This window comes from Mauremys mutica, chromosome 9 (assembly GCF_020497125.1).
Source record: "Mauremys mutica isolate MM-2020 ecotype Southern chromosome 9, ASM2049712v1, whole genome shotgun sequence".
NCBI lineage: Eukaryota > Metazoa > Chordata > Testudines > Geoemydidae > Mauremys > Mauremys mutica.
Window position 1 is genome coordinate 38,000,771 of NC_059080.1, and position 27,549 is coordinate 38,028,319.

General features: G+C 52.6%; 1 protein-coding gene across 3 annotated transcripts; it reads right to left on the minus strand.

The window, feature by feature from the left end:
* Positions 1–305: 305 nt before the first annotated feature.
* On the minus strand, positions 306–26,470 carry NOX1 (NADPH oxidase 1). Of its 3 annotated transcripts, none has more exons than XM_045029776.1 (13): positions 26,328–26,470; positions 9,358–9,453; positions 8,793–8,903; positions 7,481–7,565; positions 6,627–6,775; positions 6,371–6,495; positions 5,019–5,157; positions 3,933–4,025; positions 3,452–3,687; positions 3,163–3,325; positions 2,792–2,938; positions 2,354–2,478; positions 306–1,018 (listed from the first exon to the last, which is right to left on the minus strand). In XM_045029776.1, exons 1-13 carry the CDS (start codon positions 26,370–26,372, stop codon positions 892–894), a joined length of 1,641 nt encoding a protein of 546 aa, XP_044885711.1. In that variant the 5' UTR covers positions 26,373–26,470; the 3' UTR covers positions 306–891. The 3 variants fall into 3 exon arrangements, with proteins under 3 accessions (XP_044885711.1, XP_044885710.1, XP_044885712.1); XM_045029775.1 differs by having other exon boundaries at positions 6,314–6,495; XM_045029777.1 differs by lacking the exons at positions 8,793–8,903; positions 9,358–9,453 and having other exon boundaries at positions 6,314–6,495.
* Positions 26,471–27,549: the final 1,079 nt, after the last annotated feature.

Sequence of the window (27,549 nt, forward strand, 5' to 3'; positions counted from 1 at the left end):
TATGTTTTTCTTCTTTTCAGGATACATTCAGGCAGGTTTCCTTTCCGTGAGTCACTCTCAGTCGGGTTGTTAAACCTTTCTGCTGTGGCTAGTGGATGACAGAATATGCTCACAATGTCACCAAATAGAACAGCTGTGACGGGAGAGGAGGTGTCAATTTGACTTTACTACTCTTTGTTTTTTTTACAATTAGCGCAGACAGAGCACAGGTTCAACAGACACCATCAGGCACTAGGTAAATGCTCTGCATTTGCATCTTAAATTGAACAGAATGGTTCACCTGGGTTGGGTTTTATCCCAAGCTATTTACAATGGAAGCAAGTTTTGTTTATTTTAATATTCATTTACAGAAACATTTATTGGAGAATATTTCCCCTTTGTGATGGATTAACTACAAATTACCTCTGTCCTTCTCCCCAGCAGATTTCCCCCAAGCCCATCATCCTGGAATTCCTCTGTCCATGCCCAAATCAAGTTTAATCATCAGTCTCAGCCTTTGTCAGTCCCTTGTGCAGGTGTCACAATCAAATTTCATAAGATCATGCTGATTGCACCAGAAAGTCCATTTCAATTCTGATCTGCATGTGAGATCACTGTTGACCTCTAGTGAAGGAGACCCATTCCCCTCCCCTTTAAAGGAGATGCAAGGTGGAAAACTCAAAAGGACACTTCCTTTGGAGGAATGCACTGTTGTTTTGGAAGCTCACTTCTTCCTTGAGTTTAGTAGGTAGGAGACATGTGGTTTGAATGGCAGCATTTCCCAGTAGTGTCAGTCAGCGCATCCTCAGCAGGGCCAGGTTGATTCAGTTTTAAACGGAGCTGTAGAGGATCAGATAATTGTTCTTTGGGAGGTTGTGGTATCACACAGTATAGTTGCCATGTTCCTGCTGCTTAGAAGTTCTCCTTGTTGAAGTAGAATTTGACCTTCCTAGGGTCCAGGCTGGAGTACTGATGGCAGCAATTCTGCAGGCTCTTTGCCAAAGCTTGAGGCCCACAGAGGAACACCCCCACTACAGACCTGCACAGAACAAAGGAAATGTTAGTGCTGGGGAGAGATCATCTGCCCTCCCCAGGCTCTGTCCAGGGCCCTTCACCATCTGTGGGCCTTCACTTGCCTCCATCTTCAGAACACGCCTTCATTGATCCCTGCTGCTGGGGCAGTGTACCAGATGAATTACAGTACATGTATTAGCCCATAGCTCCAGGGAACTCTGAGACCATGTGCACACTTAACTCCTAACATCCCTTATGCCCATCACCCCTACCTCAGAGGAGACTCCAGTCCTCTTTACAGCATTCAGAAGGGACAGCTGTGTGTGGAGGAGCCATGGAGAAGGATTTTACTGTGCAGGGTATTTATGATCTGTGCAGGAAACCTTCAGTTCTTCCCAGTGCTTCCCTCAAAAGACACTTTGCCATCATCCTATAGAACAGTGGTTTTCATTCTGGTCTGCAGGTCTAAGTCCTGTGGTCTAAGATCATTCCAAAGGGGTCCGCACGTCCATTTGAAATTTGTTAGGGGTCCGCAGATGAAAAAAAGGTTGAAAACCACTGCCATAGAAGATCCTTGAATTTCGGCCTTGCGCCCAGTTTTCAGAGATGCTGAGCAGCCACGACTCCACCTGAAGGTAGTAGGAGCTGTAGGTGTTCTGCACCTCTGAAAAAACCTAGGCTGTTAGAATCCAATAATCTGGGAATTCTTCAGTAATTAACCATTGGAACAATTTACCAAGAGTTATGGTGAATTCTCCATTACTAGCATTTTTTAAATCAAGATTGGCTGTTTTTCTAAAAGATCTGCTCTAGGAATTGTTTTGGCAAGTTCTCTGGCTTGTATTTTACAGGGGGTCAGATGATTACAATAGTCCTTAACCTATGAATCTAATTCTGGTTCTATAGAATATGCAGCTCATTCTCAGGCCTGGGCTACATTACTGGTGGTGGGGTGTTCGAACTAAGATATGCAATTTCAGCTACGCTATTCGCGCAGCTGAAGTCGAAGTATCGTAGTTCGATTTACCTGGCCGTCCTCACAGGGGCGAGTCGACTGCCGCAGTTCCCCCGTCGACTCCGCTTACTCCTCCTGCCGAGGTGGAGTACGGGCATCGATTCACGGATCAATTTATCACGTCCCTCCAGATGAGAGACAATAAATTGATCCCAGATACATCGAACACTACCCGCCGATCCGGCGGGTAGTCCAGACATACCCTCAGTGTCCTTAGGTGGCACCTGTGCTTACAGAAGCAGCACTAGACTTGCTGAGCATGCAATCTGAGGAGGAAGAGGCCAGGTAGCTTGAAGACGCATTTCCAGCTCTAGCAATATAGTCTCCAGGGCACTAGACACTTACCTGGGGTGGGCAGTTGCCACTGCAGAGAACTCATTGCTCCACATGGGTCTCCCAAAGGAGGTTTTCTGTTTGAGACCTGTCACCACATCCGTGTCGTTATCAAAGTTGAAAGCTGCTTGGCCAGCCTAGAGTTACAGGAGATGAGTGAGAACAGGCAGACGTTCTGCCAATGCCTGGAACCCAACAGACGGGCTGCAGGAGCCCTCATTCATGAGGCCTTGGCCTCAACTGTTGCCACCCTCCCTGAGGGGTTAAATGGCAGAATCCCCACTCTGGTGCCTGTGTTCATCTTGTCTAGCTTTTAACATGGTGTTCTCACCTTCTTCCCATCCCTACCTACAGACATTCTCCCCTGTTCCCTTCTGGGCCATAGCGTTCTCCCCTCCTAGACTGTGACACATCTCCTGCCATCAGGACCGTATGGTGTATGTGACTCACAATGCTGTTGTCCCAGCCTGTGAGGAAGAGTCTGTAGTTCAGGAAACCTGTTTTGCCAGATTCCTCCATCTCTTGCTCCAGGGAGGCAAGCAGGTCATTGAACCAGGCAAATGCACCTGTATCCCGGCAGAGCCAGTAGAAGTAGATCTGGGATCCAACAGCACAAAGAGAAAGAGAGACGTTACTGACAATGGGAGAGCTGTGCATTGCAGTGGAGCAGAGGAGAGAGTCCATTACAATAAGGACAGATTCAGCAGGAAGGCTGTAGCTTTGCACTATGGGATGGTGGGATGTTGCACTTTAAGGACACACAAGAGGTTGCTGGGAATGAAGGTAAGACAGGCCAGCCTTTCCCCCATTGCACTGGTTACCTTTTTGGTTTTGAGACGCTGGTCTGCATGCTGGAACTTGTACCAGACTGATTTCAGTACAGAGGCAAAGGGCGTGACCCCGATCCCTGCTCCCACCAGCATAGCAACCTCATACTGGAACACATCTTCACTGGCTGTGCCAAAGGGGCCATCCACCTCTATCCTGGTAAAATAAGTCAGGACCCAGGTAAGAAGTCAAAGCTGCCTTTCTGCATCACTTTGTATCACAAAACTCTTCCCAGGGGATGAGTTCTAATGGCTTCCTGGCTCTAATGCTGTCCTGGCCTACCTGGGTGTCTTTGGTTTCTGCTGCTGAAAGGTATCAATAAGATTCTCTGTCCAGTCCCCTGCTGCCCGGATGTGGACAGAGAAGAAGTCTTCTTCTGGTGCAGAGGTCAGGGTGAAAGGATGCCACTCCAGGCGCGAGACAGAGGGGCAGTTGATGAAAATATACTGGCCCACTTCCATGCTGAAGCCCTTTTTGTGCATCTGTAGTTCTAACACTTTTGATGGGTGTACGACAGCCTGTAGGAAAGGCACATCCGCAAAGCGTGAGTATGTCCCACCCAGCTGCTTCTACAGCGACACCACTGCTTGGGCTGAGCGTGGAGTAGCTAGGAGCACCCTACACAGGGAGCAAACTGTGACTCCTGCTGGGAAAGACTGGGATTGGAGTGGCTAGAAGCTCCCATAGGTAGTGCTTCTATCCCATTGCCTACAGTGACTCCTGCTGGGAGAGGCTGCACTGGCTGTGCCGAGACACCCCTTACCTTTGTAACAACGACCCTCTGTCGAGAACGCCAAAAGCGTAAGAACCGCTCAAAGACATAGAGAAGGATTGGAGTCAGCACCCACTTCCAGGACTGTGGAGACAGAAGTGAGTAATATATTGAGAGAGCCTTTCCATCTGGAGGAGCTGATGTGCACTGAGGGGAGGTTTGGCAGTGTAGGGCACTGATGTCCCTACAGGGTGATTCCTAGATCAAACGTTCTCACCTAATGTTTTGGGAAATGTTTTTATGACACAGGAGACATGGCTCCATGCTGATGCAGGGTGACATGGGCACACCAGGATTGGCATTAGTACCTTATACCTACAGAGCACTGTCCCACCCACTCTAATTCAGGTTCTCAAGCTCTGTCACCAGGCAGTCTGGGCAGAGGGCGAGAGCCATTGCTCAGGAGTTATCCATGCAAGCTTGGCACAGAGCTCCCCGGGGCGATGCTCACTAGTGCAGTGTGGGTTACAGCAAGTGAGGGGAGCGTATTTCAGTCTAATGTCAATTCAGAGAGGAGAAAAGCTGGGTTTCCAAGTCCCTCTGCAGAGGGCTGTGTATATTGTTCACGTCATCCCCTCTTAACCCTTTTGAGAACTGGCTACTTCCCAGCTGGATGACACTGAGGGCTACCCCCAGAGCAGCAGGTTGGAGCTGCTCTGGCCTGATAGGAGCCTTGTCCTGTGCTGCTGGCATTTCTCATTCACCCCTGTCAGACTGGGAACCAGCAAGGAAGAGGTGGGTTGGCCAGGAGTGTACATCGGGGGAAGGGAGGGGCTGTCTTGGCAAGAAGCACCTAGAAAGTTGAGCAGGGCTGAGGCAGGCTCTGAAGAGCCCCGTGTGGGATACTTGGCATGGAGAGGCTTTAGGGAGGTGGGAGGGAGCTTGTTCTACTGGCAGGCATGAGTGGCAGGGAGGGGAAGGAATTAGGAGGGTCAGAGAACTCCTCTCCCGTCACACCATGGAAAATAAGATTGTGTCAGTGACTGCACTGCCCCCTCCTGATGGGACAAGGATGAGGTCTGTCAGTTAGCTCAGCATGGTCTCCTGCCAGCTATTGTCTGCACTGGAAGGACTCACCTCAGCTGGGATGCTCCCAAACTCAGGCTCTTCACAGTGGGAGTCTGTGTTGTTTCTTCCCCAGTGTGTAGGGTCCTGCACACAGTGCTCGGGGTTGTGCTTATTCAAGCTCTCTGCTGTCTGCCCACGAACAAGACCACTGGGAGAGGAGAGAAATGTCACCACAGCTCTCCTGATCCAAGCCTACCTCCCTGCTTCACCTTCATAACTGCTGAGCAAAGGAGGAAGGAGAGACGCTGGCCTAGAGATGGAGAGCATGTGATAGCAGGAGGTTCTGCTGGAAACGGGGGAAGGTGGAACAATGTAGTGCCCATCTTTAAAAAAGGGAAGAAGGAAGATCCAGGGAACTACAGGCCAGTCAGTCTCACCTCAGTCCCTGGAAAAATCATGGAACAGGTCCTCAAGGAATCAATTCTGAACCACTTAAAGGAGGGGAAAAGTGATCAGGAACAGTCAGCATGGATTCACCAAGGGCAAGTCATGCCTGACTAACCTAATTGCCTTCTATGACGAGATAACCAGCTCTGTGGATGAGGGGAAAGCAGTGGATGTGCTATTTCTGGACTTTAGCAAAGCTTTTGATACAGTCTCCCACAGTATTCTTGCCAGCAAGTTAAAGAAGTATGGGCTGGATGAATGGACGAGTACAGCGGAGGGCAACAGAAATGATTAGGGGGCTGGAGCACATGACTTATGAGGAGAGGCTGAGGGAACTGGGATTGTTTAGTCTGCAGAAGAGAAGAATGAGGGGGGATTTGATAGCTGCTTTCAACTACCTGAAAGGGGGTTCCAAAGAGGATGAATCTAGACTCTTCTCAGTGGTAGAAAATGACAGAACAAGGAGTAATGGTCTCAAGTTGCAGAGGGGGAGGTTTAGGTTGGACATTAGGAAAAACGTTTTCACTAGTAGGGTGGTGAAGAACTGGAATGGGTTACCTAGGGAGGTAGTGGAATCTCCTTCCTTAGAGGTTTTTAAGGTCAGGCTTGACAAAGCCCTGGCTGGGATGATTTAGTTGGGTTTGGTCCTGCTTTGAGCAGGGGGTTGGACTAGATGACCTCCTGAGGTCCCTTCCAACCCTGAGATTCTATGATTCTATGATCAGAGGAGGGGGTTGGGTAAAGGGAGGGTGAGACGGATGCTTGGATGGGAAGAAAGGAGGGTGCCAGATGCTCCGCGGCAGTAGGGATGTGGCGTGAGAGTCACATGCCAGGGTAGGAAATGGGGAGTGCATGACAGATGGGGAGGTGGACAGGGCCATTTGGGAGTGACATGTGGCTGTTGTGTGGTGCCTTACGCGATGCCATGGATAACAAGACCGGCGAAGTAGATGATGAAGAGATGGTGTGTGTACCAGAAGACCTCGAAATAGCTCCTGCGGATGAACTCCATGGAGGAGGTGACCATGAGGATCAGCGCCACAGTGATGATCACGCCTGTCAGGCCCGGGATGGTAGTGAATGTTACGTATGCTGGAGTCTGCAAGAGAACACAGTGAGGAGATGGGGATGGTCACATAAAGTCAGCAGGCAGCACAGAATGAAGCCATGGTGCCCTGTGGCAGCCACCCTGGGGCTCACATCCCCACAAGGCAGGTCCTGGGCACTCACCGTGCTGTTGGTGTGGATGGGGTTTAGCCACTTGTTACTCTCCTCATCTTGGTGTAGGTTGGAGAGGATGGAGGAGAGGCTCCCATCCGCAGCTTGCTGGCTGTCGTTGTACCACTCAAAGTTACACAGGTGGGCGATGATGTGAACAGCTGAACATCACCGACACAGAGAGAGGGAGAGATTGGAACCAACCTACATCCTGATAGTCCATCACCCAGGGCTGGAATAAAAGTTCCTGTGGCACAGCCATGGCTGCCCTGGCTTAGCTGACTTGGGCTGTGGGGCTAAAATTGCTGGATAGACATTCGAGCTTGGGCTGGAGCCCAGGCTCTGGGAGTCTCATATTGCGGGAGTATCATAGCCTGGGATCCAGCCCGAGCCCAAATGCCTACACAGCAATTTTACAACCCTGCAGCCCTAGCCCTGGGAGCCCAAATCAGCTGACCTGGGCCAGGCACAGGTATTTAATTGCTGTGTAGACATATACCCAAAGACCTGCTGCAAGCCAAGGCAGCACAGCTTGCTGTGAAAGGGTCAGCTGGCCCCCACCCCATTGCCCTCTTGGATATAGAATCCATGCTTGCCACATGGAGACCGAGCTCAGACCCTGATCATCATCCCACTGGGGAGGGCCTGGGCATCTGCTCACTCTGCCCTCAGTAGGGTGCCAATTTTGGTTGGATGTATTCCTGGAAGTTTCATCACATGACATAATGTTTAATTCCTGGACACTCCAAGACAGTCTTGGAGGGTTAGCAACCCTACCCCCAGGCAAGGGGGAACCTGAACCAGCGACTGCTGGCTGGTGCAGCACTTTCCTGTACTGCGTGCAGTGAGGTGGGTGCCTGAGTTACCTGTGAACAGGGCAATCGCGTAGGCCACAAGCTTGTGGAAGGTGAGGTTGTGATCCAGCTGCTTCCTCATTGTGCGCCTGCAACACTGCAGGGAGGAGAGGAAACGGTCAGCAAACGGGGGGCTGCTTCCAGACTGAGGGGGCAAGAGGGGTAGGGCCAGCTGAGTGGGACAGCTGGGGGCAGAGTGAGCCCCTCCCCATGTGGGGCAGGGGGAGGCCCTAGGGGTGGGCAGGCATGGACACACAGGGCCAGGGGCCATGTTGTGCATTGCATCTAGCTGTAGCCAATGAGGGGACCTTGGCCTCAGCTGGAGCCCCTTGGGCATTGGTGCTAGCAACCCTGCCCCTGTGATTATGCCTTTCCCCCTACCAGGACCAGCTCTAGGCACCAGCAAACCAAGCACATGCTTGGGGCGGCACAATTTCAGGGGCAGCATTCTGGGTGATCTCGGAGGGGTTTTTTTTGTTTGTTTGGTTGGTTGGTGTTTTTTTTTGTTTTTTTTTTTGCTTCGGGCAGCAAAAAACCTAGAGCCGGCCCTGCCCCCTACCTTGCCTTCTGAGGAAAAGCAGCCAATCAGAGCTGCTGCAGAAGGCACATGGAGCCCTCCTCATGCCCTCAGGAGCCAGAACACCTTTTGGGTGAGGGAGGAGATGACACCTTTCTCAGAGTAGGGAAGGGGGGGGAGGTGCCCCTCCCCCCCACCAAGCCCTGGGTCAGTCTGTTCCCTGCCCCTTTCCCTCCATCCCTACAACACCCAGTCCGGGAGGATGCAGAGGGGGTGAAGAACCCCCGAAGCTGCCCCTTCTGGCCTAGGAAAGGGGAGGAAGGGACTCTGCTGCAGGCCCCCCAGGTCCAGGAGAGGAGGCTGCAGAACCCCTGGAGCTGCAGGAGGAGCAGAGGTGCAATGAAGGGCAAGGAGCAGATGCAGGGGGTGGATAATTAATTACTGGGTTGAGGGAGGGGCCGTGGGGGGACATGGAAGTAATTAATGGGAATTGTGAGTATTGGAGGGATGCGGGGGGGGGACCTTACCCCACCCCATCAGGCAGCAGCAGTAAAACCTCCTCACACTGTATATGTGGAAGTGAGGCAGGGGGAGTTCAAAGGCCACATCACAAACACAGTAATATTTGTAAATGACTTTTGGGCCAATCTCCTGATGTTTTGGTGTCTGGCTCATTCTGTCACTAGTGCATGACCGTGCTGGGTGTGACTGGCCAGGAGTGCCAGGTGAGGCCAGAATCGGTCAGTCCTGGGTGAGCATTTGTGTGGTGGGATGGGGAGTGAAGGTGGGGCAGGGCTGGTCACTCACCGAGCAGGTGCCCCTCAGGAAGGAGAGCAGGTTGCGACACACTGGTAACAGGATCAGCATGCTGTTAAAGTTCAGGCATTTTGCAGAGGCCCGGGCCCATGCCAGTGCAGACTGGTGGAGGATGTGCAAAGACAGGGTCAGTCTCACTTTGTGGGTGCCCACCAGTAACCAGCTATCACTGTATACACCACACTGCATTTGGCTTTAATGCAGGAGCCTGAGGCCCTTCATTTACCCCAGGGGGGTGGGATTTTAACATCCTCCCCTCACTGAACAGCAGTGGATGCTACAGTATGTCAACCACTACTGGCTAGTGTTCTGCCCCAGACTACTACTGTGGTGAAATCCTAAAGGGGTCACAGCCACAAACAGCCTCCCTGTGTGCTCCATTTGGAGCAGCACCAGCACGAAATGGGGAGAGTTTACATACCTGGCCCATCTCCAGCCTGAAGTGGAGCTGTGATGGGAAAGGCTTCCTATTTCTGAGATGGGAAACACTCCCAGCTGATAAGGTCAGTGTCTGGCAAAAAGAGGGGCAGGGGAGAGAGAAAGAGACTGTCCTCACCCCAAGGAGCACTCTGGTGTAGTAGAACTTCTTATCCCTGTCAAACAGCAGGAAATAATATACAAACAGGAAAACATTCAGGCCCAACCAGGCTGCCTAGAGAGTGGGGAGAAAAGACAGTTAAATGGCAATTGAAAGACCCCACAGTCAAACTGGGTGTTAGCGTGTCTGAGGGGAGGAGGTGACAACAAAAGACTTGTGTTCCTTTATTTCAGTGAACCTTACAGGGAAATGCTAGTGTACTATAAAACTCAGGAGGGCCAGATCCTCAGCTGCCGTAGCTCTACTGCCTTCAGGGGAGTTATTGCAATTCACATCAGCTCAGGATGTGACCCATGGGCTGTAATCACTGCATCGAATTACAAAGCAGAGTGATCACTGGCAGCAGCACTTTCAGAGAGGCCCACTGATTTTGGTGCCCATTTTGAGATGCTTTGTGCCTGATGTTCTGAGGTGCCATGGCGCCCCTTGAGACCAGTAGAAGCTATGAGAGCTCAGTACTGAGCTGGTGTTCCTGGGAGAAGGAGTTGGCCCTGCAGCCCTAGAGAGTTAAGGCCTCATTTTCTGAGGTGAGAGCACCCACAGACAGCTCCTATTGAAGTCACGGGGAGCTGGATGCCAAGAAGGATGCAGAGCTTGCCAGGCTGAAGGAACTTCCGTTCCCAAATGCTCCTTGTATTGGCAAACTTTAGCAGGGCAGACGAGTTCTCACCACGAGTCCAGGGGAATTGTGGTGGAAATGAAGGGAGAATGTCCCTGCTACTCCCCCTTATCTGAGGCTATTTGGTCTGTAGGTGATGAAGCAAGGGCCGGACTAACAGAAAGTCCATCTGCTGGTTCTGTTTGTGTCACTGTTCCCCTGGGTCTCACCTGTCATCTGGCTTTGGAGCAGAGCCGTAACAAGGAATTTTTGCACCCGAGGCAAGGGCCAGCTCCAGGCTCTTTGGCGGCAATTCGGCAGCGGGTCCCCGAGTCACTGTCAGAGAGAAGGACCCACTGCCAAATTGCTGCCAAAGAATGAATGAAGTGGCGGTGGCAATTCGGTGGCAGGTCCTTCCCTCTGAGAGGGACTCAGGGACCCACTGTTGAATTGCCGCCGAAGAAGTGGTGGCGGTAAAGCTGCCGCCAAAGCACCGCCTATCGCGGTAGAACTGTGCCCCTCCGCTTTGGGGTGCTGTTCAGAGTCCCAGATAGGACTACAGTAGTGCTGCTCAGTCTCTCAGTGAGAAGGGTTAGCATCTCCCCTTCCGCCCAGACAAGAGCGCGATGCTGTTCATGGACAGTTTCCATTCAGCCTGTCGGATCAAGTCAGTGACAGGACAGTTCATGGGTATCTGAGGGTTGTGTCCTGGCCTAGGTGAGAGGAGTTGCTGGTTCTCAGTCTAGCTCCCAATGGAGAAGTGCCCATATTACAATCCCCTGGCACAGCTGGCACGCTGTCTCAGCAGAGAGGGCAATGGCAATGCGGAAAATTATCTGAAAAAAGTGGTAGGACTATCATATTGTGGGAGCAGCGGGTTTGGTAAGACAGTGTTTAAAATGCACCCCTCAGCAACCCAGGTCAGTGTTTATATATTTATTTCATTTGTTGGTCTGTGACTCCTTGCAAACACGGCCTTTGCCCTCCCTCAGCACACGCACACACACTAAGCACTGGCTGAATGGGCCATGGAGACAGAATTCCCCTCTCATCCCTCACCCCTCCAGGCCAGGGTAGCAGCTGTTGGGAGGAAGCCAGCCCTACCATACCTAAACTGTCTGTGGTCTGTGGATAAGTAGAGGGCTTCCATCTCCAGGGCAGTCAGACAAGCATCTTTCCCCAGCAATAGCAGCACTTATCAAATGTCAAGAGAGACAAAATCCCTCAAGCACAAATCCCACATCAGATCTCGGTGCTTCTATGGTAGCTGTTGGCTACTGAGTTAGATCCTGATCCTGCAGCTGGCTCCATGCAGGCAAACCCCTGTGCCCAGCCCATGCAGAGTCCACTGATGCCAAAGCAGCTCAGCATGGATGCAGAGTTTGCCTACACAGACCCAGCTGCAGGATCAGAGCCAGGCATTGCAGATCTTCCAAGATATTTAGATGCCTAACTCCCTTTGAGCATTTGGGCCAAATTCCACTTTCAGTGACATAGGTGTAAATCCAGAGTAACTGCTAACTTCTGTGCAGTGACTGGCTTTACACCTCTGTAACTGAGAGCAGGATCTAACCTCATTTTCACTAGACATTGTAGATCATTTCTTTCATCTTACACCATAGTTTAGCTTCCTTAGTAATTTAGTAGGTGTAAAGTGTCAGAGGGGTAGCCGTGTTAGTCTGGATCTGTAAAAGCAGCAAAGAGTCCTGTGGCACCTTATAGACTAACAGACGTTTTGGAGCATGAGATTTCGTGGGTGAATACCCACTTCGTCGGATGCATGTAATGGAAATTTCCAGGGGCAGGTATATATATGCAAGCAAGGGGGAGGGATAGCTCAGTGGTTTGAACATTGGCCTGCTAAACCCAGGGTTGTGAGTTCAATCCTTGAGGAGGCCATTTAGGGAACTGGGGTAAAATTCTGTATGGGGATTGGTCCTGCTTTGAGCAGGGGGTTGGACTAGATGACCTCCTGAGGTCCCTTCCAACCCTAATATTCTATGATTCTAAGAAGCCAGGCTAGAGATAACGAGGTTAGTTCAATCAGGGAGGATGAGGCCCTCTTCTAGCAGCTGAGGTGTGAAAACCAAGGGAGGAGAAACTGGTTTTGTAGTTGGCAAGCCATTCACAGTCTTTGTTGAATCCTGAGCTGATGGTGTCAAATTTGCAGATGAACTGAAGCTCAGCAGTTTCTCTTTGAAGTCTGGTCCTGAAGGTTTTTTTTGCTGCAGGATGGCCACCTTAAGATCTGCTATGGTGTGGCCAGGGAGGTTGAAGTGTTCTCCTACAGGTTTTTGTATATTGCCATTCCTAATATCTGATTTGTGTCCATTTATCCTTTTCCGTAGAGACTGTCCGGATTGGCCGATGTACAGAGTAGAGGGGCATTGCTGGCATATGATCGCGTATATTACATTGGTGGATGTGCAGGTGAATGAACCGGTGATGGTGTGGCTGATCTGGTTAGGTCCTGTGATGGTGTCGCTGGTGTGGATATGTGGGCAGAGTTGGCATCGAGGTTTGTTGCATGGATTGGTTCCTGAGTTAGAGTTACTATGGTGCGGTGTGCAGTTACTGGTGAGAATATGCTTCAGGTTGGCAGGTTGTGTGTGGGCGAGGACTGGCCTGCCACCCAAGGCCTGTGAAAGTGTGGGATCATTGTCCAGGATGGGTTGTAGATCCCTGATGATGCGTTGGAGGGGTTTAGGTGGGGACTGTATGTGATGGCCAGTGGAGTCCTGTTGGTTTCTTTCTTGGGTTTGTCTTGCAGTAGGAGGCTCTTGGATACACGTTTGGCTCTGTTGATCTGTTTCCTTATTTCCTTGTGCAGGTATTGTAGTTTTGAGAATGCTTGGTGGAGATTTTGTAGGTGTTGGTCTCTGTCTGAGGGGTTAGAGCAGATGTGGTTGTACCTCAGTGCTTGGCTGTAGACAATGGATCGTGTGGTGTGCCCGGGATGGAAGCTGGAGGCATGAAGGTAGGCATAAAGCTCGGTAGATTTTCGGTATAGGGTGGTGGTAATGTGACCATCACTTATTTGCACCGTGGTGTCTAGGAAGTGGACCTCCCGTGTAGATTGGTCCAGGCTGAGGTTGATGGTGGGGTGGAAGCTGTTGAAATCGTGGTGGAATTTTTCCAGAGTCTCCTTCCCATGGGTCCAGATGATGAAGATGTCATCAATGTAGCATAGGTAGAGAAGGGGCGTGAGTGGACGAGAGCTGAGGAAGCGTTGTTCCAGGTCAGCCATAAAAATGTTGGCATATTGTGGGGCCATGCGGGTGCCCATAGCGGTGCCACTGACCTGGAGGTATATATCGTCTGGGACCAACATGGCTGCAACACCACTGCAAACAAAAAACTGTCTATGGAATTTAAAGTGTTCCCATGAAGTCAGTGTGTGCGAAGCTGTAAACTCAAGGGGAAGCAGAAGGAGGCATTTAAATAATCTAGGAAATTCTTAGCAAAGCACCCAAAGTATTTACTATTGGATAGATGCTACCATGACACTAGCCAGCCAGAATCCTAATGGGAAACACTGAAAGAACATGCATTTCTTCTTCGAGTGATTGCTCCTATCCATTCCATGTAGGTGTGCGCGCCGCGCGTGCACGGTTCTTCGGAACATTTTTAGCCTAGCAACTCCGGCGGGCCGGCTGGCACCCCCTGGAGTGGCGCCGCCATGGCGGCGGATATATACCCCAGCCGGCCCGTCCGCTCCTCAGTTCCTTCTTTCCGCCCGTGACGGCTAGTAGGAACAGTGGAGTGATCTGCTTTCCTCCACAGCCTTAGCGTTCTCCGATCGTTAGTGTATATAGTTATCATAGTTGTTAAGTTTTGTTAATAGTTAGTGTTACGATAGTCATTAGGGAATTAGAGGGGTTAGCCCTCTTCTTCCGCCCCGGTGCGGGCTTATGCCCGGACCAGCGGGTTTCAAGCCCTGCGCGGCTTGCCAGCGGTCTATGCCGGTGAGTGACCCGCACGACTCCTGCCTCCGCTGTCTTGGAGAGTCGCACCGGTCGGACAAGTGCCCCATTTGCGTCGCTTTCAGGCCTCGCACGAGGAAGGAGCGGGACTCACGGTTGAAACAACTCCTCATGGAGTCGGCCCTCCAACCTCCGGCACCGGCGCCGGCGGCGCCAAAGACTGCCTCAGCTAGCAGCGCGCCGACCGCACCCAGCCGCCCCGGTGCCGATGATGCATCTCGGCACCCGGCACCGAAGACCCGGCACCGCTCCATCTCCCCGGGAAAGAAGCGCAAAGTGCCGAAGACGGTCTCGGACAAGCACAAGAGACCGTTAGCCCAGCCGCCTCCGACTGTAACGGTGCAGGCTGAGGCTGTGCACAAAACGTGCACCGTGCTGTCGACTCCGGCACCGCAAGGCCCGTCGAGTCCGGCACCGCCCGGCTCCCCGGTACCTACCGAGGAGGAGCTGAGGCTGCCGTCCACGCCCGAGGCGTTCGCGACGGCAAGACATTTGATTGACCTTACCGCTGATGCAAGCGCTCAGCTGCCGGTGCCACCGGTGCGGACTCTCAAATCTATTGGGAAGCCACTTATGATGCGCCCCCCGTCCCCGGGCCTCCGAGCTGATCGCAGCACCGCCGCCAGATCTCGGTCCCGATCTCGCTCACGGCACCGCTCTCCACCGCACCGGGCACGACGATCCACGTCGAGACGACGCTCCCCGTCTCCTCGCCGGTCGCAGTCCCGGTACCGCTCCCAGTCGCGGTACCGGTCGCACTCCCGGCGACGTTCCAAGTCCCGGTCGCCGAGTCGCCGGCACCGCACCAGGTCCGGCTCCAGGCACCGCGAGAGGCGTCGAGAGTCATGCAGTCGCTCCAGGCGCCGCCGCACGCGGTCCAGATCCGCATCCCGGCACCGTCGGTCGAGCTCCCGGCACCGTCGGTCGCGCTCCCGACGCCGCAGGTCGAGCTCCCGGGGCCGCCGGTTGAGCTCCCGGGGCCGAAGGTCGAGCTCCCGGCACCGCCGGTCGAGCTCCCGGCACCGCCGGTCGAGCTCCCAGCACCGCGCCACGCGCAGGTCCCGTTCGCCGGCTAGACCAAGTGACGACCGGCACCGTCCGTCGGCACCGCGGGGGCACTTTACTCCGGCACCGGACGTCCGCCCGGCCACCGCTTCGGCCCCCCCCTGGCCATCAAGAGAGCCCTCAGTCGCTTCCCCTGGGGGCAGCGCAATTGACTTCCGGGCGGGGTCCCTCCCACCAGAACATGGACCTCAACAATGGGGATTTTGGGTGCCTTGGGCCGAACATGAACAGGGGCCTCCCCTTCCGCCGCGACAGCCAGGCTCGGTGCGCTCGGTACCGGTAGCCACGGTCAGCAGGCCACCTCCGTCCCCCACTCCACAGGCCGCCGCTCACGGCACGCACTTAGAGCATGAAACGCGGGCACCTATTCCCGCAGACACGGAGCAGGCACCGGAAGAAGTGCTACCGGGTCCTTCCTCATCCTCCTCCCCTGATGAGGCGGTGGCAGGGGCGTCACCGTCGGAGCCTCCGCCGATCGACCTCAAGGCTCACCAGGACCTTCTCAGAAGGGTAGCTAAGGCCATCAACCTACCCGTGGAAGAAGTCCAGGAGGTCGATGACCCCATCACGGACGTGGTGGGGGCGGAGGCCCCCGTGAGGGTAGCGCTCCCCTTCATCCGGACAATTCAAAAGAACAATGCCGCTATCTGGCAGTCGCCCTCTTCCGTCCCGCCTACAGCGCGCGGGTTGAGAGGAAGTACTCGGTCCCTCCGAGGGGGTACGAATACCTTTACGTTCACCCGGCTCCGGACTCTCTAGTTGTCCAATCTGTCAATGACCGGGAGCGACACGGACAGCCCGCCGCTGCGCCAAAGTCGAAGGAGTCCAAGCGCATGGACTTGTTAGGCCGAAAAATTTACTCAGCGGGCGGCCTCCAACTCCGCATCGCCAACCAAATGGCCCTGCTCTCGAGATATACATTCAACATCTTGGGCTGCCTAGGGAAATTTGCAGAGCTCACCCCGCAGGATTCCCGCCGAGAATTCTCGGCACTGCTGGAGGAAGGAAAGCTGGCTTCCCGAACCTTAATTAAGGCAGCGGTAGACGCAGCGGACTCGGGGGCCAGGACCATAGCGTCAGGGGTAACCATGCGACGCATTGCATGGCTTCAGTCCTCTACTCTGCCGCCGGAGGTCCAATACACGCTCCAGGACCTTCCTTTTGAGATGCAGGGTCTATTCTCAGAAAAGACTGATACCCGCATTCAGACCCTAAAGGACGGCAGAGTGGCAATCCGCACATTAGGAATGCACACGCCGGCCACCCAAAGGCGTTCCTTCCGGCGTCAACCTTATCGGCCCTATCAATACAACAGACCTCGTCCGCCTAACAATCGGCGCTCAGCCCCCTTCCGCCGCAGACCATCGGGCGGGCGGCATAATCAAACCCAGGGATCGTCCAAGGCCCCTCAAGGCCCAAAGACGGCCTTTTGATGGGACGCCCGAGGGCCGCTCACCTCTCTCCAATCAGTATCCACCCCTTCTGTTTTCCGATCGCCTTTCCCGCTTCCTCCAGGCGTGGTCATCTATAACATCAGACAGTTGGGTCCTCAGCACTGTCCAATACGGCTACCGCCTACAGTTCATTTCGCCCCCTCCCTCCCACCCACCCTCCCTGTCCCTCTTCAGGGACCCCTCTCACGAGCAAGTCCTCTTACAGGAGGTCCAATCTCTGTTGAGCGTGGGTGCCATCGAGGAGGTGCCTCCCAGCAGGCGAGGCAGGGGATTCTATTCCAGATACTTCCTCATCCCCAAGGCGAAAGGAGGCCTTCGTCCCATCTTAGACCTCCGGGAGCTCAACAGATACCTGTGCAAGCTCAAGTTTCGAATGGTAACCTTGGGGTCCATTATCCCTTCCTTGGATCCTGGAGACTGGTTTGCTGCCCTCGACACGAGGGATGCCTACTTTCATGTGGCAATCTACCCCCCCCCCACAGACGCTTCCTGCGCTTCATGGTCAACGGAGCTCATTACCAGTTCGCAGTGCTCCCCTTCGGCCTCTCCACCGCGCCGAGGGTATTCACCAAGTGCATGGTGGTCGTCGCCGCAGCCCTCCACCGTCGTCGCATCCACGTCTACCCATATCTCGACGACTGGCTGATTCGGGGCCGCTCCCAAGAGCTGGTGGCGAATCAGGTGACCGAGATTCTACATCTGTTCCGGTCTCTCGGCCTGCTTGTCAACACCGAGAAGTCCCTCTTAGTTCCAGCGCAAAGAGTGGAGTTCATAGGAGAGGTCCTCGACTCCAATCTGGCCAGAGCGTGCCTCCCTCGCACTCGGCACGAGACGTTGGCCTCCCTCATTCGGGAACTGCAGGCCTTTCCGACGACAACGGTGCGATCCTGCCTCCGCCTCCTGGGTCACATGGCAGCGTCCACATTTGTGACCGCACACGCCAGGCTGCGACTTCGCCCATTCCAAATGTGGCTGGCGTCGGTGTACCGCCCTCATCGCGATCCCCTAGACATGGTGGTAACGGTGGCAAAGCCCGCTCTCCAGACGCTCACCTGGTGGCTGGACCCGGAAACGGTCTGCGAGGGAGTTCCGTTCCGCCCGCCTTGCCCGTCAATCACCTTGACGACGGACGCCTCGGCGCTGGGCTGGGGGGCTCACGTAGGAGACCGACACACCCAGGGTCTCTGGTCACCCCAGGAGCTCTCCCTCCATATCAACGTCCGGGAACTGAGAGCGATCCGCTTAGCTTGTCTCGCCTTTCGGGCTCACCTGCAGAACCGCTGTGTAGCGGTCTACACGGACAACACCACAGCCATGTTTTATGTCAACAAGCAGGGTGGAGCGCGGTCCTCCCCACTTTGCAACGAGGCATTGCTCCTCTGGGATTTCTGCGTAACCCACTCGATTCGCCTCGAAGCGTTTTTTCTGCCAGGAGCGCAGAACACGTTGGCCGACCGCCTCAGCAGGTCCTTCGCCTCTCACGAGTGGTCCCTTCGCCCAGATGTGGCTTATTCCATCTTCCAGAGGTGGGGCTTTCCCCAGATAGACCTCTTTGCTTCCCGGTCCAACCGCAAATGCCACAGGTTCTGCTCCTTCCAAGGTCAAGCTCCAGGCTCCCTCTCAGATGCGTTTCTCCTGTCATGGACGGAGCCTCTTCTCTACGCGTTTCCTCCGTTTCCGCTCGTCCACCGAGTGTTACTCAAGATCCGGAGAGACAGCGCCCGCATCATACTCGTCGCTCCGGCCTGGCCCAGGCAGCACTGGTATACCCTGCTGCTCGAGCTGTCGGTTCGGGAACCCATTCCCCTTCCGCGGTGGCCGGACCTCATAACCCAGGACCTCGGCAGGCTTCGTCACCCGAACCTGCAATCGCTGCATCTTACAGCTTGGTTCCTGAGTGGTTAACCGACGCAGAGAGGGATTGCTCCGCAGCGGTGCAGCAAGTTCTGCTCGAAAGCAGGAAACCTTCAACGCGAACTACTTACCTCGCCAAGTGGAAGCGCTTTGCCCTCTGGTGCGACCAGAGAGGTATCAACCCTTTCTCGGCCCCCATCCAGACTGTCCTCGACTACCTTTGGTACCTCAAGGGTCAAGGTCTTGCAATCTCGTCCCTCAGGGTGCACCTGGCAGCCCTGTCAGCATTTCGACCAGCTATAGGAGGTCGCTCGATCTTCTCCAACCCGATGGTATCACGATTCCTTAAAGGGTTAGACCGTCTCTACCCGCAGGTGCGTCCTCCTGCTCCGACATGGGATCTTAACCTGGTCCTCGCCCAGCTCATGGGCCCACCCTTCGAGCCCCTCGCTACGTGCTCTCTCCGCCATCTTACCTGTAAGACGGCCTTCCTCGTGGCGATCACATCCGCCAGACGGGTCTCAGAGCTCCGCGCCCTGACGGCGGGTCCCCCGTATACCGTCTTTCACGGGGACAAGGTGCAGCTCCGACCACACCCGGCCTTCCTCCCCAAGGTGGTGTCGGCCTTCCATCTCAACCAGGAGATCTTCCTCCCGGTCTTCTTCCCGAAGCCGCATGCCTCGCCTCGGGAACAGCAGCTGCATACCCTCGACGTCCGCCGAGCACTCACGTTCTACATCGACCGCACGAAGCCTTTTCGGCGTTCGTCCCAGCTGTTTGTGGCAATAGCTGACCGCATGAAAGGCGAGCCAGTTTCCTCGCAGCGGATTTCTTCCTGGGTGACGTCCTGCATCAGAACGTGTTACGAGCTTGCTCGCGTTCCCCCGTGCCGACTCACCGCGCACTCGACGAGGGCACACGCCTCATCGGCCACTTTCCTGGCCCATGTTCCCATCCAGGACATCTGTAGAGCGGCCACCTGGTCTTCAGTCCACACCTTCGCTTCCCACTACGCGTTGGTGCACCAGTCTCGAGACGACGCAGCCTTCGGCTCTGCGGTATTACACTCCGCCACGTCTCATTCCGACCCCACCGCCTAGGTAAGGCTTGGGAATCACCTACATGGAATGGATAGGAGCAATCACTCGAAGAAGAAAAGACGGTTACTCACCTGTAGTAACTGGTGTTCTTCGAGATGTGTTGCTCCTATCCATTCCAATCCCGCCCTCCTTCCCCACTGTCGGAATAGCCGGCAAGAAGGAACTGAGGAGCGGACGGGCCGGCTGGGGTATATATCCGCCGCCATGGCGGCGCCACTCCAGGGGGTGCCAGCCGGCCCGCCGGAGTTGCTAGGCTAAAAATGTTCCGAAGAACCGTGCACGCGCGGCGCGCACACCTACATGGAATGGATAGGAGCAACACATCTCGAAGAACACCAGTTACTACAGGTGAGTAACCGTCTTTTATTGTTTTAGAATGATATTTTATCATTACAATATTTTTATTTTATTATGTTATTTGAACCAAATTCAGCTGTCTTTATCCAGCAAAATTCCCATGGACTTTATTAAGAGATAACTTGGGCACCTCGGACAGAGCTCAAAAAGGTACTTAAACTCATGCCTAACTTAACTGTGGCCTGTAAACAATTGCTTAAATCAGCCACTGTACAAGCTGACTGATTTGATATTGATTTTCTTTTTAAAAGGCTCCAGAGGCGATCCTGGCAAATATAGGCTGCTAAGCTTAATCTGAGTACTGGGCAAATTGGTTGAAACTATAGTAAAGAACAGAATTATTAGACGTTATAGATGAACATGGTGTGTTGAGGAAGAGTCAACTCCCTTTTGTAAAGGGAAATCATGCCTCACCAATCTATTAGAATTCTTTGAGAGGGTCAACAAACATTTGGACAGGGGAAATCCAGTGAATATAGTTTACTTGGACTTCCAGAAAACTATTGACAAGGTCCCGCACCAAAGGCTCTTAAGCAAAGGAAGGAGTCCTGGGATAAAAGAGAAGGTCCCTTCATGGATCACTAACTGGTTAAAAGATACAAAACAAAGGATAGGAATAAATGGTCTGTTTTCACAGCTGAGAGAGGGAAATAGTGGGATCCCCCAAGGATCCAGGGCCAGCTCCAGGCACCAGCATTCCAAGCTGGTGCTTGGGGCGGCAATCTGTAAGGGGCGGCAGTCCCTGTTGTTTTGCCCCCAAGCAGCGCACCGAATTGCCGCCGCAGAGGGCGGGGGCAGTCCACGTGCCCTTAGGGCGACACACGCATTTCCGCGGTGGTGGCAATTCGGCAGCAGCTTCTATGTTTAGCTGTCTGCGGCGGCTTCAGCTAAACATAGAAGCTGCTGCCGAATTGCCGCCGCTGCGGAAACGTGCCTGCCGCCCTAAGGGCACACGGACTGCCCCTGCCGCCTGCAGTGGCAATTCGGTGCGCTGCTTGGGGCGGCGAAAACTGTAGAGCCGGCCCTGCAAGGATCTATGCGGGGACTAATGCTGTTCAATATATTCATAAATGATCTGGAAAAGGGGATGAACAGGTAGCAAAATTTGCAGATGATACAAAATAACTCAAGATAGCTAAGTCCAAAGCAGACTGAAAAGAGTTAGAAAGGGGGATCTCATAAAACTGGGTGACTGCACAAAAAAATAGCAGGAGAAATTCAGTGTTGATAAATACAAAGTAATGCACATTTGAAAACATAATCCCAGTTATACACACAAAATGATGGGGTTGAAATTAGCTGTTACTTCTCAAGAAAGATCTTGGAATCATCATGGATAGTTCTCTGAGAACATCTGCTCAATGTACAGCAGCTGTCAAAAAAGCTAACAATGTTAGGAATCATTAGTAAAGGGATAGAAAATAAGACAGAAAAGATCATAGTGCTACTATATAAATCCACGGTCCTCCCATACTTTGAATATTGTGTGTAGTTCTGGTCACCCTTTCTCAAAAAAGACATGTTAGAATTGGAAAAGGTACAGAGAATGATTACGGGTATGGAACAGTTTTCGTATGAGGAGAGGTTAAAAAGACTGGTACTGTTCATCTTGGAAAAGAGACAACCGAGGGGAATATGATAGAGGCCCTATAAAATCATGAACGATGTGGAAAAAGTCAATAAGGAAGTTATTTATTGCTTCACATAACACAGGAACCAGGCGTCACCCAATGAAATTAATAGGCAGCAGGCTTAAGACAAACATAAGGAACATGGGCACAGTCGCTGCACCCCCAGCCCCAGTGCGCAGGTGGCTGGGCAGTGTGGTTGCCGCATCCCTAGCCCTGGGGCTCTGGCCAGCCCCCAGTTTCAGGGCTCGGGCAGCTGGCCCTGGAACGCCAGGCAGGCAGCATGGCCCAGCACCAGCCACCCCGGCGCCCCCGAGTCCCTGCAGGAGGCACACTGGCCTGGGGGCAGGGCCACGGTAGGCTGTCCCACCACCCATGATAAGGAAGTTCTTCATCACACAACCTATAGAACTCGTTGCTAGGGGATGTTGTGAAGGCCAAAAGTATAACTGGGTTCAGAAAAGAATTAGACTAGTCCATGGAGGATAGGTCCACCAATGGCTATTAGCCAGTAAGGTCAAGGACACAATCCCATGCTCTGGGTGTCCCTAAACCTCCGATTGCTAGAAGCGGGTACTGGATGACAGGGGATGGATCACTCAATACATTGCTCTGTTCCATTCACTCCCTCTCAAGCATCTTGCCACTGTCAGGATACAGACTATTGGACTAGAGGGCCCATTGGTCTGACCCAGTATGGTCCTTCTTATGCTTTTATGTTTAAACATATGAGTAGTCTAATTAACATCAAGGGGACTACTCACATTCTTAAAGTTAGGCACGTGTTTCAACACCTGCCTGAATTGGGGCCTTTATTATTTAAGTGTTGCCAATGTGTGTAACAAGCATATAGTCCAGGGGTTGGCAACCTATGGCACGCGTGCCAAAGATGGCACGCCAGCCGATTTTTGAATGGCAAACATTAAAAATCCTGCCCAGCCTGGCCCCACCCACTCTTCTCCGCCCCCTCGCCCCCTCCCATAGGGGCAAGGGGCAGGGGCAGAAGCTTGATCCTGCTGGCTCCCCTGCCTTTTCCCGCAGTGTGCTGGGTTCCTGCCCCTCCTTCTCCTCTCCCTCCCTCCCTTTCTGCCACTGATCAGCTGATGGCCCTTGCAAGGGAGGGGGCCGAGAAGGAGGCAGAGAAGAAGCGGGGGCAGGGCCTTGGGGAAGGGAGGGTGGAATAGGGGCATATCCCCTCCAGCCCCCTGCCCTGACCCCCCCACACCCTCCAGCCCTCTGCCCTGAACCCTGCACACACCCTAGGTCCGTGCCCTGAGCCCTGTGCTGTGCACACCACCCAGACCCCTGCCCTGAGCCCTGACCCCGCCACACACACACACCCAGCCCTCTGTCCTGAGCCCTGCACACACCCCCAGCCCCTGCCCTGAGCCCTGTACCCCCTTCATACACACCCAGCCCTCTGCTTGACTCCTTCACCACCACCCCCATGACCGCAGCTCTAACTCTGGCACCCCCACACATACTCAGGCCCCCCACGCCCCATGCCCTGACACCTGCACCCCCTCACATGCCCCCAGGCCTCTGCCCTGACTCTTGCACCCCCTCCACATACCCAGCCCCCACCCCATGCACCCCCCACATCCTGACTCTTGCACCCCCCATATCCCCACCCCCACCCTGAGCACCGAATAGGAGCTCCTGCACCTCCCACCCACATTCCCACCTGCACCCCTCGCACCAAATGGGAGCTGCCCAGGTCACACCCAAACCTCCTGCCCCAACCCTGAGCCTCCTCCCTCATTCTAGCTCCTGGCCAGACCCTACACCCCAACCCCCAGCCTGCTCCTTCACCCCCAGCCCTGTGCTCAGTGCTCTCCCACCCTCAGCTCAGTGCAGAGAGAGAGGAAAAGAATGGACCAGAACCAGGGAGAAGGTAGGTACCCACTGTATGTGGGCAGAGTCAGGACCTCAGATCGGCAGCGGGGTGAGCGGGTCCGGCAGCCGGGATCCCAGCTGGCAGGAGCCGGCGGATGGAACCCCTGAGTGGCAGTGGGCTGAGCCACTCAGCCCGCTGCCGGTCTGGGGTCCCAGCCGCCGGCCCTGCACAGCCCGCTGCTGGTCCCTTGCCAGCTGGGGTCCCGGCCACAGGCCCCACTCAGCTCGCTGCCAACCTAAGCAAACAGAACCCCAGACCAGCAGCGGGCTGAGCGGGCCAGCGGTGTAAGATCAACATTTTAATTTAATTTTAAATGAAGCTTCTTAAACATTTTGAAAACCTTGTTTATTTTACAATATAATAGTTTAGTTATATAATATATAGACTTATAGAGAGAGACCTTCTAAAAAACATTAAAATGTATTACCGGCACGCAAAACCTTAAATTAAAGTGAATAAATGAAGACTCGGCACACCGCTTCTGAAAGGTTGCTGACCCCTGATATAGTCCTTGCCCAGAAGATCTTACTGTCTAAAATGGATAACCTATTTAGGCCTTGATACTATAACAAGCTTTGCACCAGTATAATGTGGGCCCTGTGAAGGAAGAAGGGGTCCCCTGGGTGTGTGACCCTGGTAAATCAGTAGAGCCCAGTGAATCTACTGGTAAATCAGTAGAGCCCTGTGTGGACACAAAATTTGCATCCACATCCAATCCGCAAAAATGATCTGGATGCGTATATCTGTGGCAGGGGCGGCTCTACAAATTTGGCCGCCCCAAGCAGTCATGCCCGGGAGGCGCCCCCGAGCCGCGGGAGCAGCGGACCTCCCGCGGGCATGACTGCGGAGGGTCCGCTGGTCGCGCGGCTCGGCTGGACCTCCCGCAGCTGCGGGTGGTTCGCTGGTCCGGCGGCTCCGGTTGAGCTGCCGCAGTCATGCCTGCGGGAAGTCCAGCCGAGCCGCGGGACCAGCGAACCGTCCGCAGTCATGCCTGCGGGAGGTCCACTGGAGCCGCCAGCCGAGCGTCCCCTCCGCAGTCATGCCTGCGGCAGGTCCGCTCGTCCCGGGGCTCCGGTGGACCTCCCGCAGGCATGACTGCGGCAGGTCCGCCGGCCCAGCCTGCCGCCCCCCCGGGAAAGGGCCGCCCCAGGCGGGTGCTTGCCCCACTGGGCTCTGGAGCCGGCCCTGATCTGTGGATATAAAGTAGATATCTGCAGATTTGCAGGGCTCTGTAGATCAGTGCCTTAGGTACAATGCTGTTTTTCTATCACTTCCACTGTTTCTTTCTCACAAAGGCGATGAACTGGATTCTACAGCAAGCAACTATGATGTAATATATAAGAGATCATGACCTCAGGTTGGGACTAAGCAGGGGAGCAGAGAAATTCTTAACAAATTATGCTATCATCATTCCTTTATCTATAAAGAATGAGGAAAGGGAAATAGAGAAAATGTTTGACATGGCAGCAGGGTTTTGTAGTTTTCTCCGAAGAAATCCTTAAATATAATAAACGTTGAACTGACAGAATGGGGTGGGGGCGGAAATCTGTGAATATTCATTCAAATTGAAAACTGGATTTTGATGTAACCGTGTTTGGCGCCATCTTTTGTTGCTTTTGCTTTCCATGAACATTTGAGCAGCCAGGTTTTACCAGTGTGAATATTCCCAAAAAGCAAATTTGAAGCCTGAATATTTCCCCAAAGCAACATTTCTGATTGTGTATTCAGTTATAATATTCAGCATTCTAAATGTGTGATGTCTTGGCTAGTTGCATCAGTTGTCCAGTCAGGAGACAGAAACAACACCAGGTGACTTAAGTGACTGACCAACAGAGAGTGAATTTTACATCTCAAATATCAAATATTTGTAGCACCGTGGTTGTGAGTAAAGCTGATCGGGGGTTTTCTTGCAAAATGATTCTTCAATGGAAAAAGCACTTTCCACAAAATCAAAAATTTCCATAGGAAAATGCATCCGACGAAGTGGGTATTCACCCACGAAAGCTCATGCTCCAAAACGTCTGTTAGTCTATAAGGTGCCACAGGATTAATTCCCATTGAGGCACTGCAGCACCATAGGCCAATGTAGTTTAATATCAAACTGGCTCAACACAAAAGATTTTGATTTGTTTCAACACACCAAAACGAAACACTTCCATTGTTTTGACTGAAAATATCAAAATGAAATGTTTCATTTCTGAATCAAAATTTGCCAGCATTTTCATTCTGTGAAAAATTTCAGTATTTCAACAATTTGTCCCAATGAGGGATGATAGCAAGTGTCAAAATATTGGAATTTCCAGTTTTTGCTAAGCTCTGTTTGTGAGCTATTCACATTGGGGGAAACATTTCATGAAGAAAGTCACTAATCATTTTGGATAAAAATACCTGAAAATTTTACAATCTGATCATTAAATTTTCTTTAACAGAAAAAGGGAAATTCAAGGAATAAATTATTTGCTTAGTAATAAATACTGTAGATTTTAATCAGTTTGAACATAAAACAAAGATTTGACTTTTTTTTTTTTAAATACAGAGTTTCAAAAGACCTCAGGCTTGGTGTGACTCATTCCAAGCCAACTGAATCATGCTATAGATTATTTTTTCCTTTCCTCTTTCCTGTTTTAATGGTTTATACCTTGTCTAAGTAACTAGTCTATTTATCCTCCTTCCAAGCAAGCCCCAGATGTGGAGTTTTGTAATGACCCAATTCAGGGCAGCATATCAGCATGTTCTTAACGTGTTGTAAAATCCCTGTGCTTACAGGTAAGAATGTGCTGAATCGGTGTCCTGAGTTGGTGCCTAAATCTTTTTAAGTTCATAAGTCTATTTCATTCAGGCTTATTCAGTAAAGCTACTGGTAGTTGTACAAAATGAGCAGTATTTGCCATTTCTCCATGACCAGCTAGTGCTAGATATCTGGTTTTTTTAAAATGTGTCCCCCGTGGTCTAAAAAGAATCTCTAACTGGATATGAGTAAAGAGTCACTTACGATCACCACAGCTGGAAACCAGTGGTTCACGACCCAGTTTCCCATTGGTGTTCTACAAGGATCTGTGCTGTTGCCGCTCTTCTCTGGCTGCCTGTGTGTCCAGATAGATTCGCCTTTTCTCTCTCTCTATCTCTCAGGATCTGTTTGTGACTCTGTGTGTCTCTCTTTTCACTTGTTTCACCTGTTTTATAAGCTTGGCAGGTGGTCTGGAATTTGCAGCCCTGCCTGGCCTATGAGAATGGAACTGCAGGGGTTTTCCCCGCTGGATTTCCATTAAGGAAATGCTAAGCATTATTTTTTTTTAAACTCAGATTCTCCCAGAAAGGGCCTTATGCTCTACCAAGAAGCACCCGCAGCAAAACACCAGCCTTGTCTATCCAGAATAATATTCGTGAGCTTTTATTCATTCATTCAATGCACCCAGGCTAGGGCACACCCAAACCAGGGTGAGTTTCACAGTACTTGGTGTTTTTCTGCAAGCCCCAGTTCCTGGAGTCACGTGGTCTTGAGAGATTCTAGCCCACATGGTTGCAAAGAGAAGCTGGAATATGTGACCTGAGTGATGGCTCAGAAACCAAAAACCAAATAAAAAGACCTCCCCCACATTGTTACTTTGAAAAATCTCATGGGGTGTCGGGGGGGCTGACTCATAATATTTGAATGCCTGGGGCTGGCAATACTGGAGATGGCGGAGACAGGATGTGTAGAGCTGGTGTCTGTGTGTATGTATCAGAAATGGGTGTGAACTAGTAAGCTCAAATCCAGATTTGGATCCAGCTCAGGGGTGTATGGAGTCAGAATTCTGGTTTGGCCAGTCATAGAGGGTCCTGAACAGGGGAGTTTGCAGCCAGCTTGAACTTCTCCAAAGATGAAGTGCTTCAGATCCATCTCCAGAGTGGTGTCAGAACTCTGTAGGGTAGATGGTGTTGTCCCAATCAGTTGTTAGAAAGACAGGATAATAAGTATCAGGAGGACTAGATGGCTCAAGTGACTGTTACATGGAATATGCTGCCTTTCTCTCTGGGACAGCTCAGCAGCGACAGAAGTGTGTTACAATCCGGTGGCTGTTTGGTGATCCATCCAGAATGTGTTTGGCCTTTGATTAGTTCTTAACTGACAAGTGTTTTCATCACAAAAAAATGTTCCCCTGCTGAGTGAATTCATCTGTGCATGGAGGGAAAAGGGGGAGTACTCTCCAGGCTAATTGATCTTTGAGAGTGGA

Excerpts from the sequence above, each read along its gene's own strand:
- NOX1 (XM_045029775.1), bottom strand. The coding sequence starts at position 26,372 with ATGGGAAACTGGGTCGTGAACCACTGGTTTCCAGCTGTGGTGATC. Across the intron at positions 8,904-9,357 it reads ACACCAGAGTGCTCCTTGGG|TCTGCACTGGCATGGGCCCG; the intron begins GTGAGGACAGTC and ends ATCCTCCACCAG. Across the intron at positions 6,496-6,626 it reads CCATCCACACCAACAGCACG|ACTCCAGCATACGTAACATT; the intron begins GTGAGTGCCCAG and ends GTTCTCTTGCAG.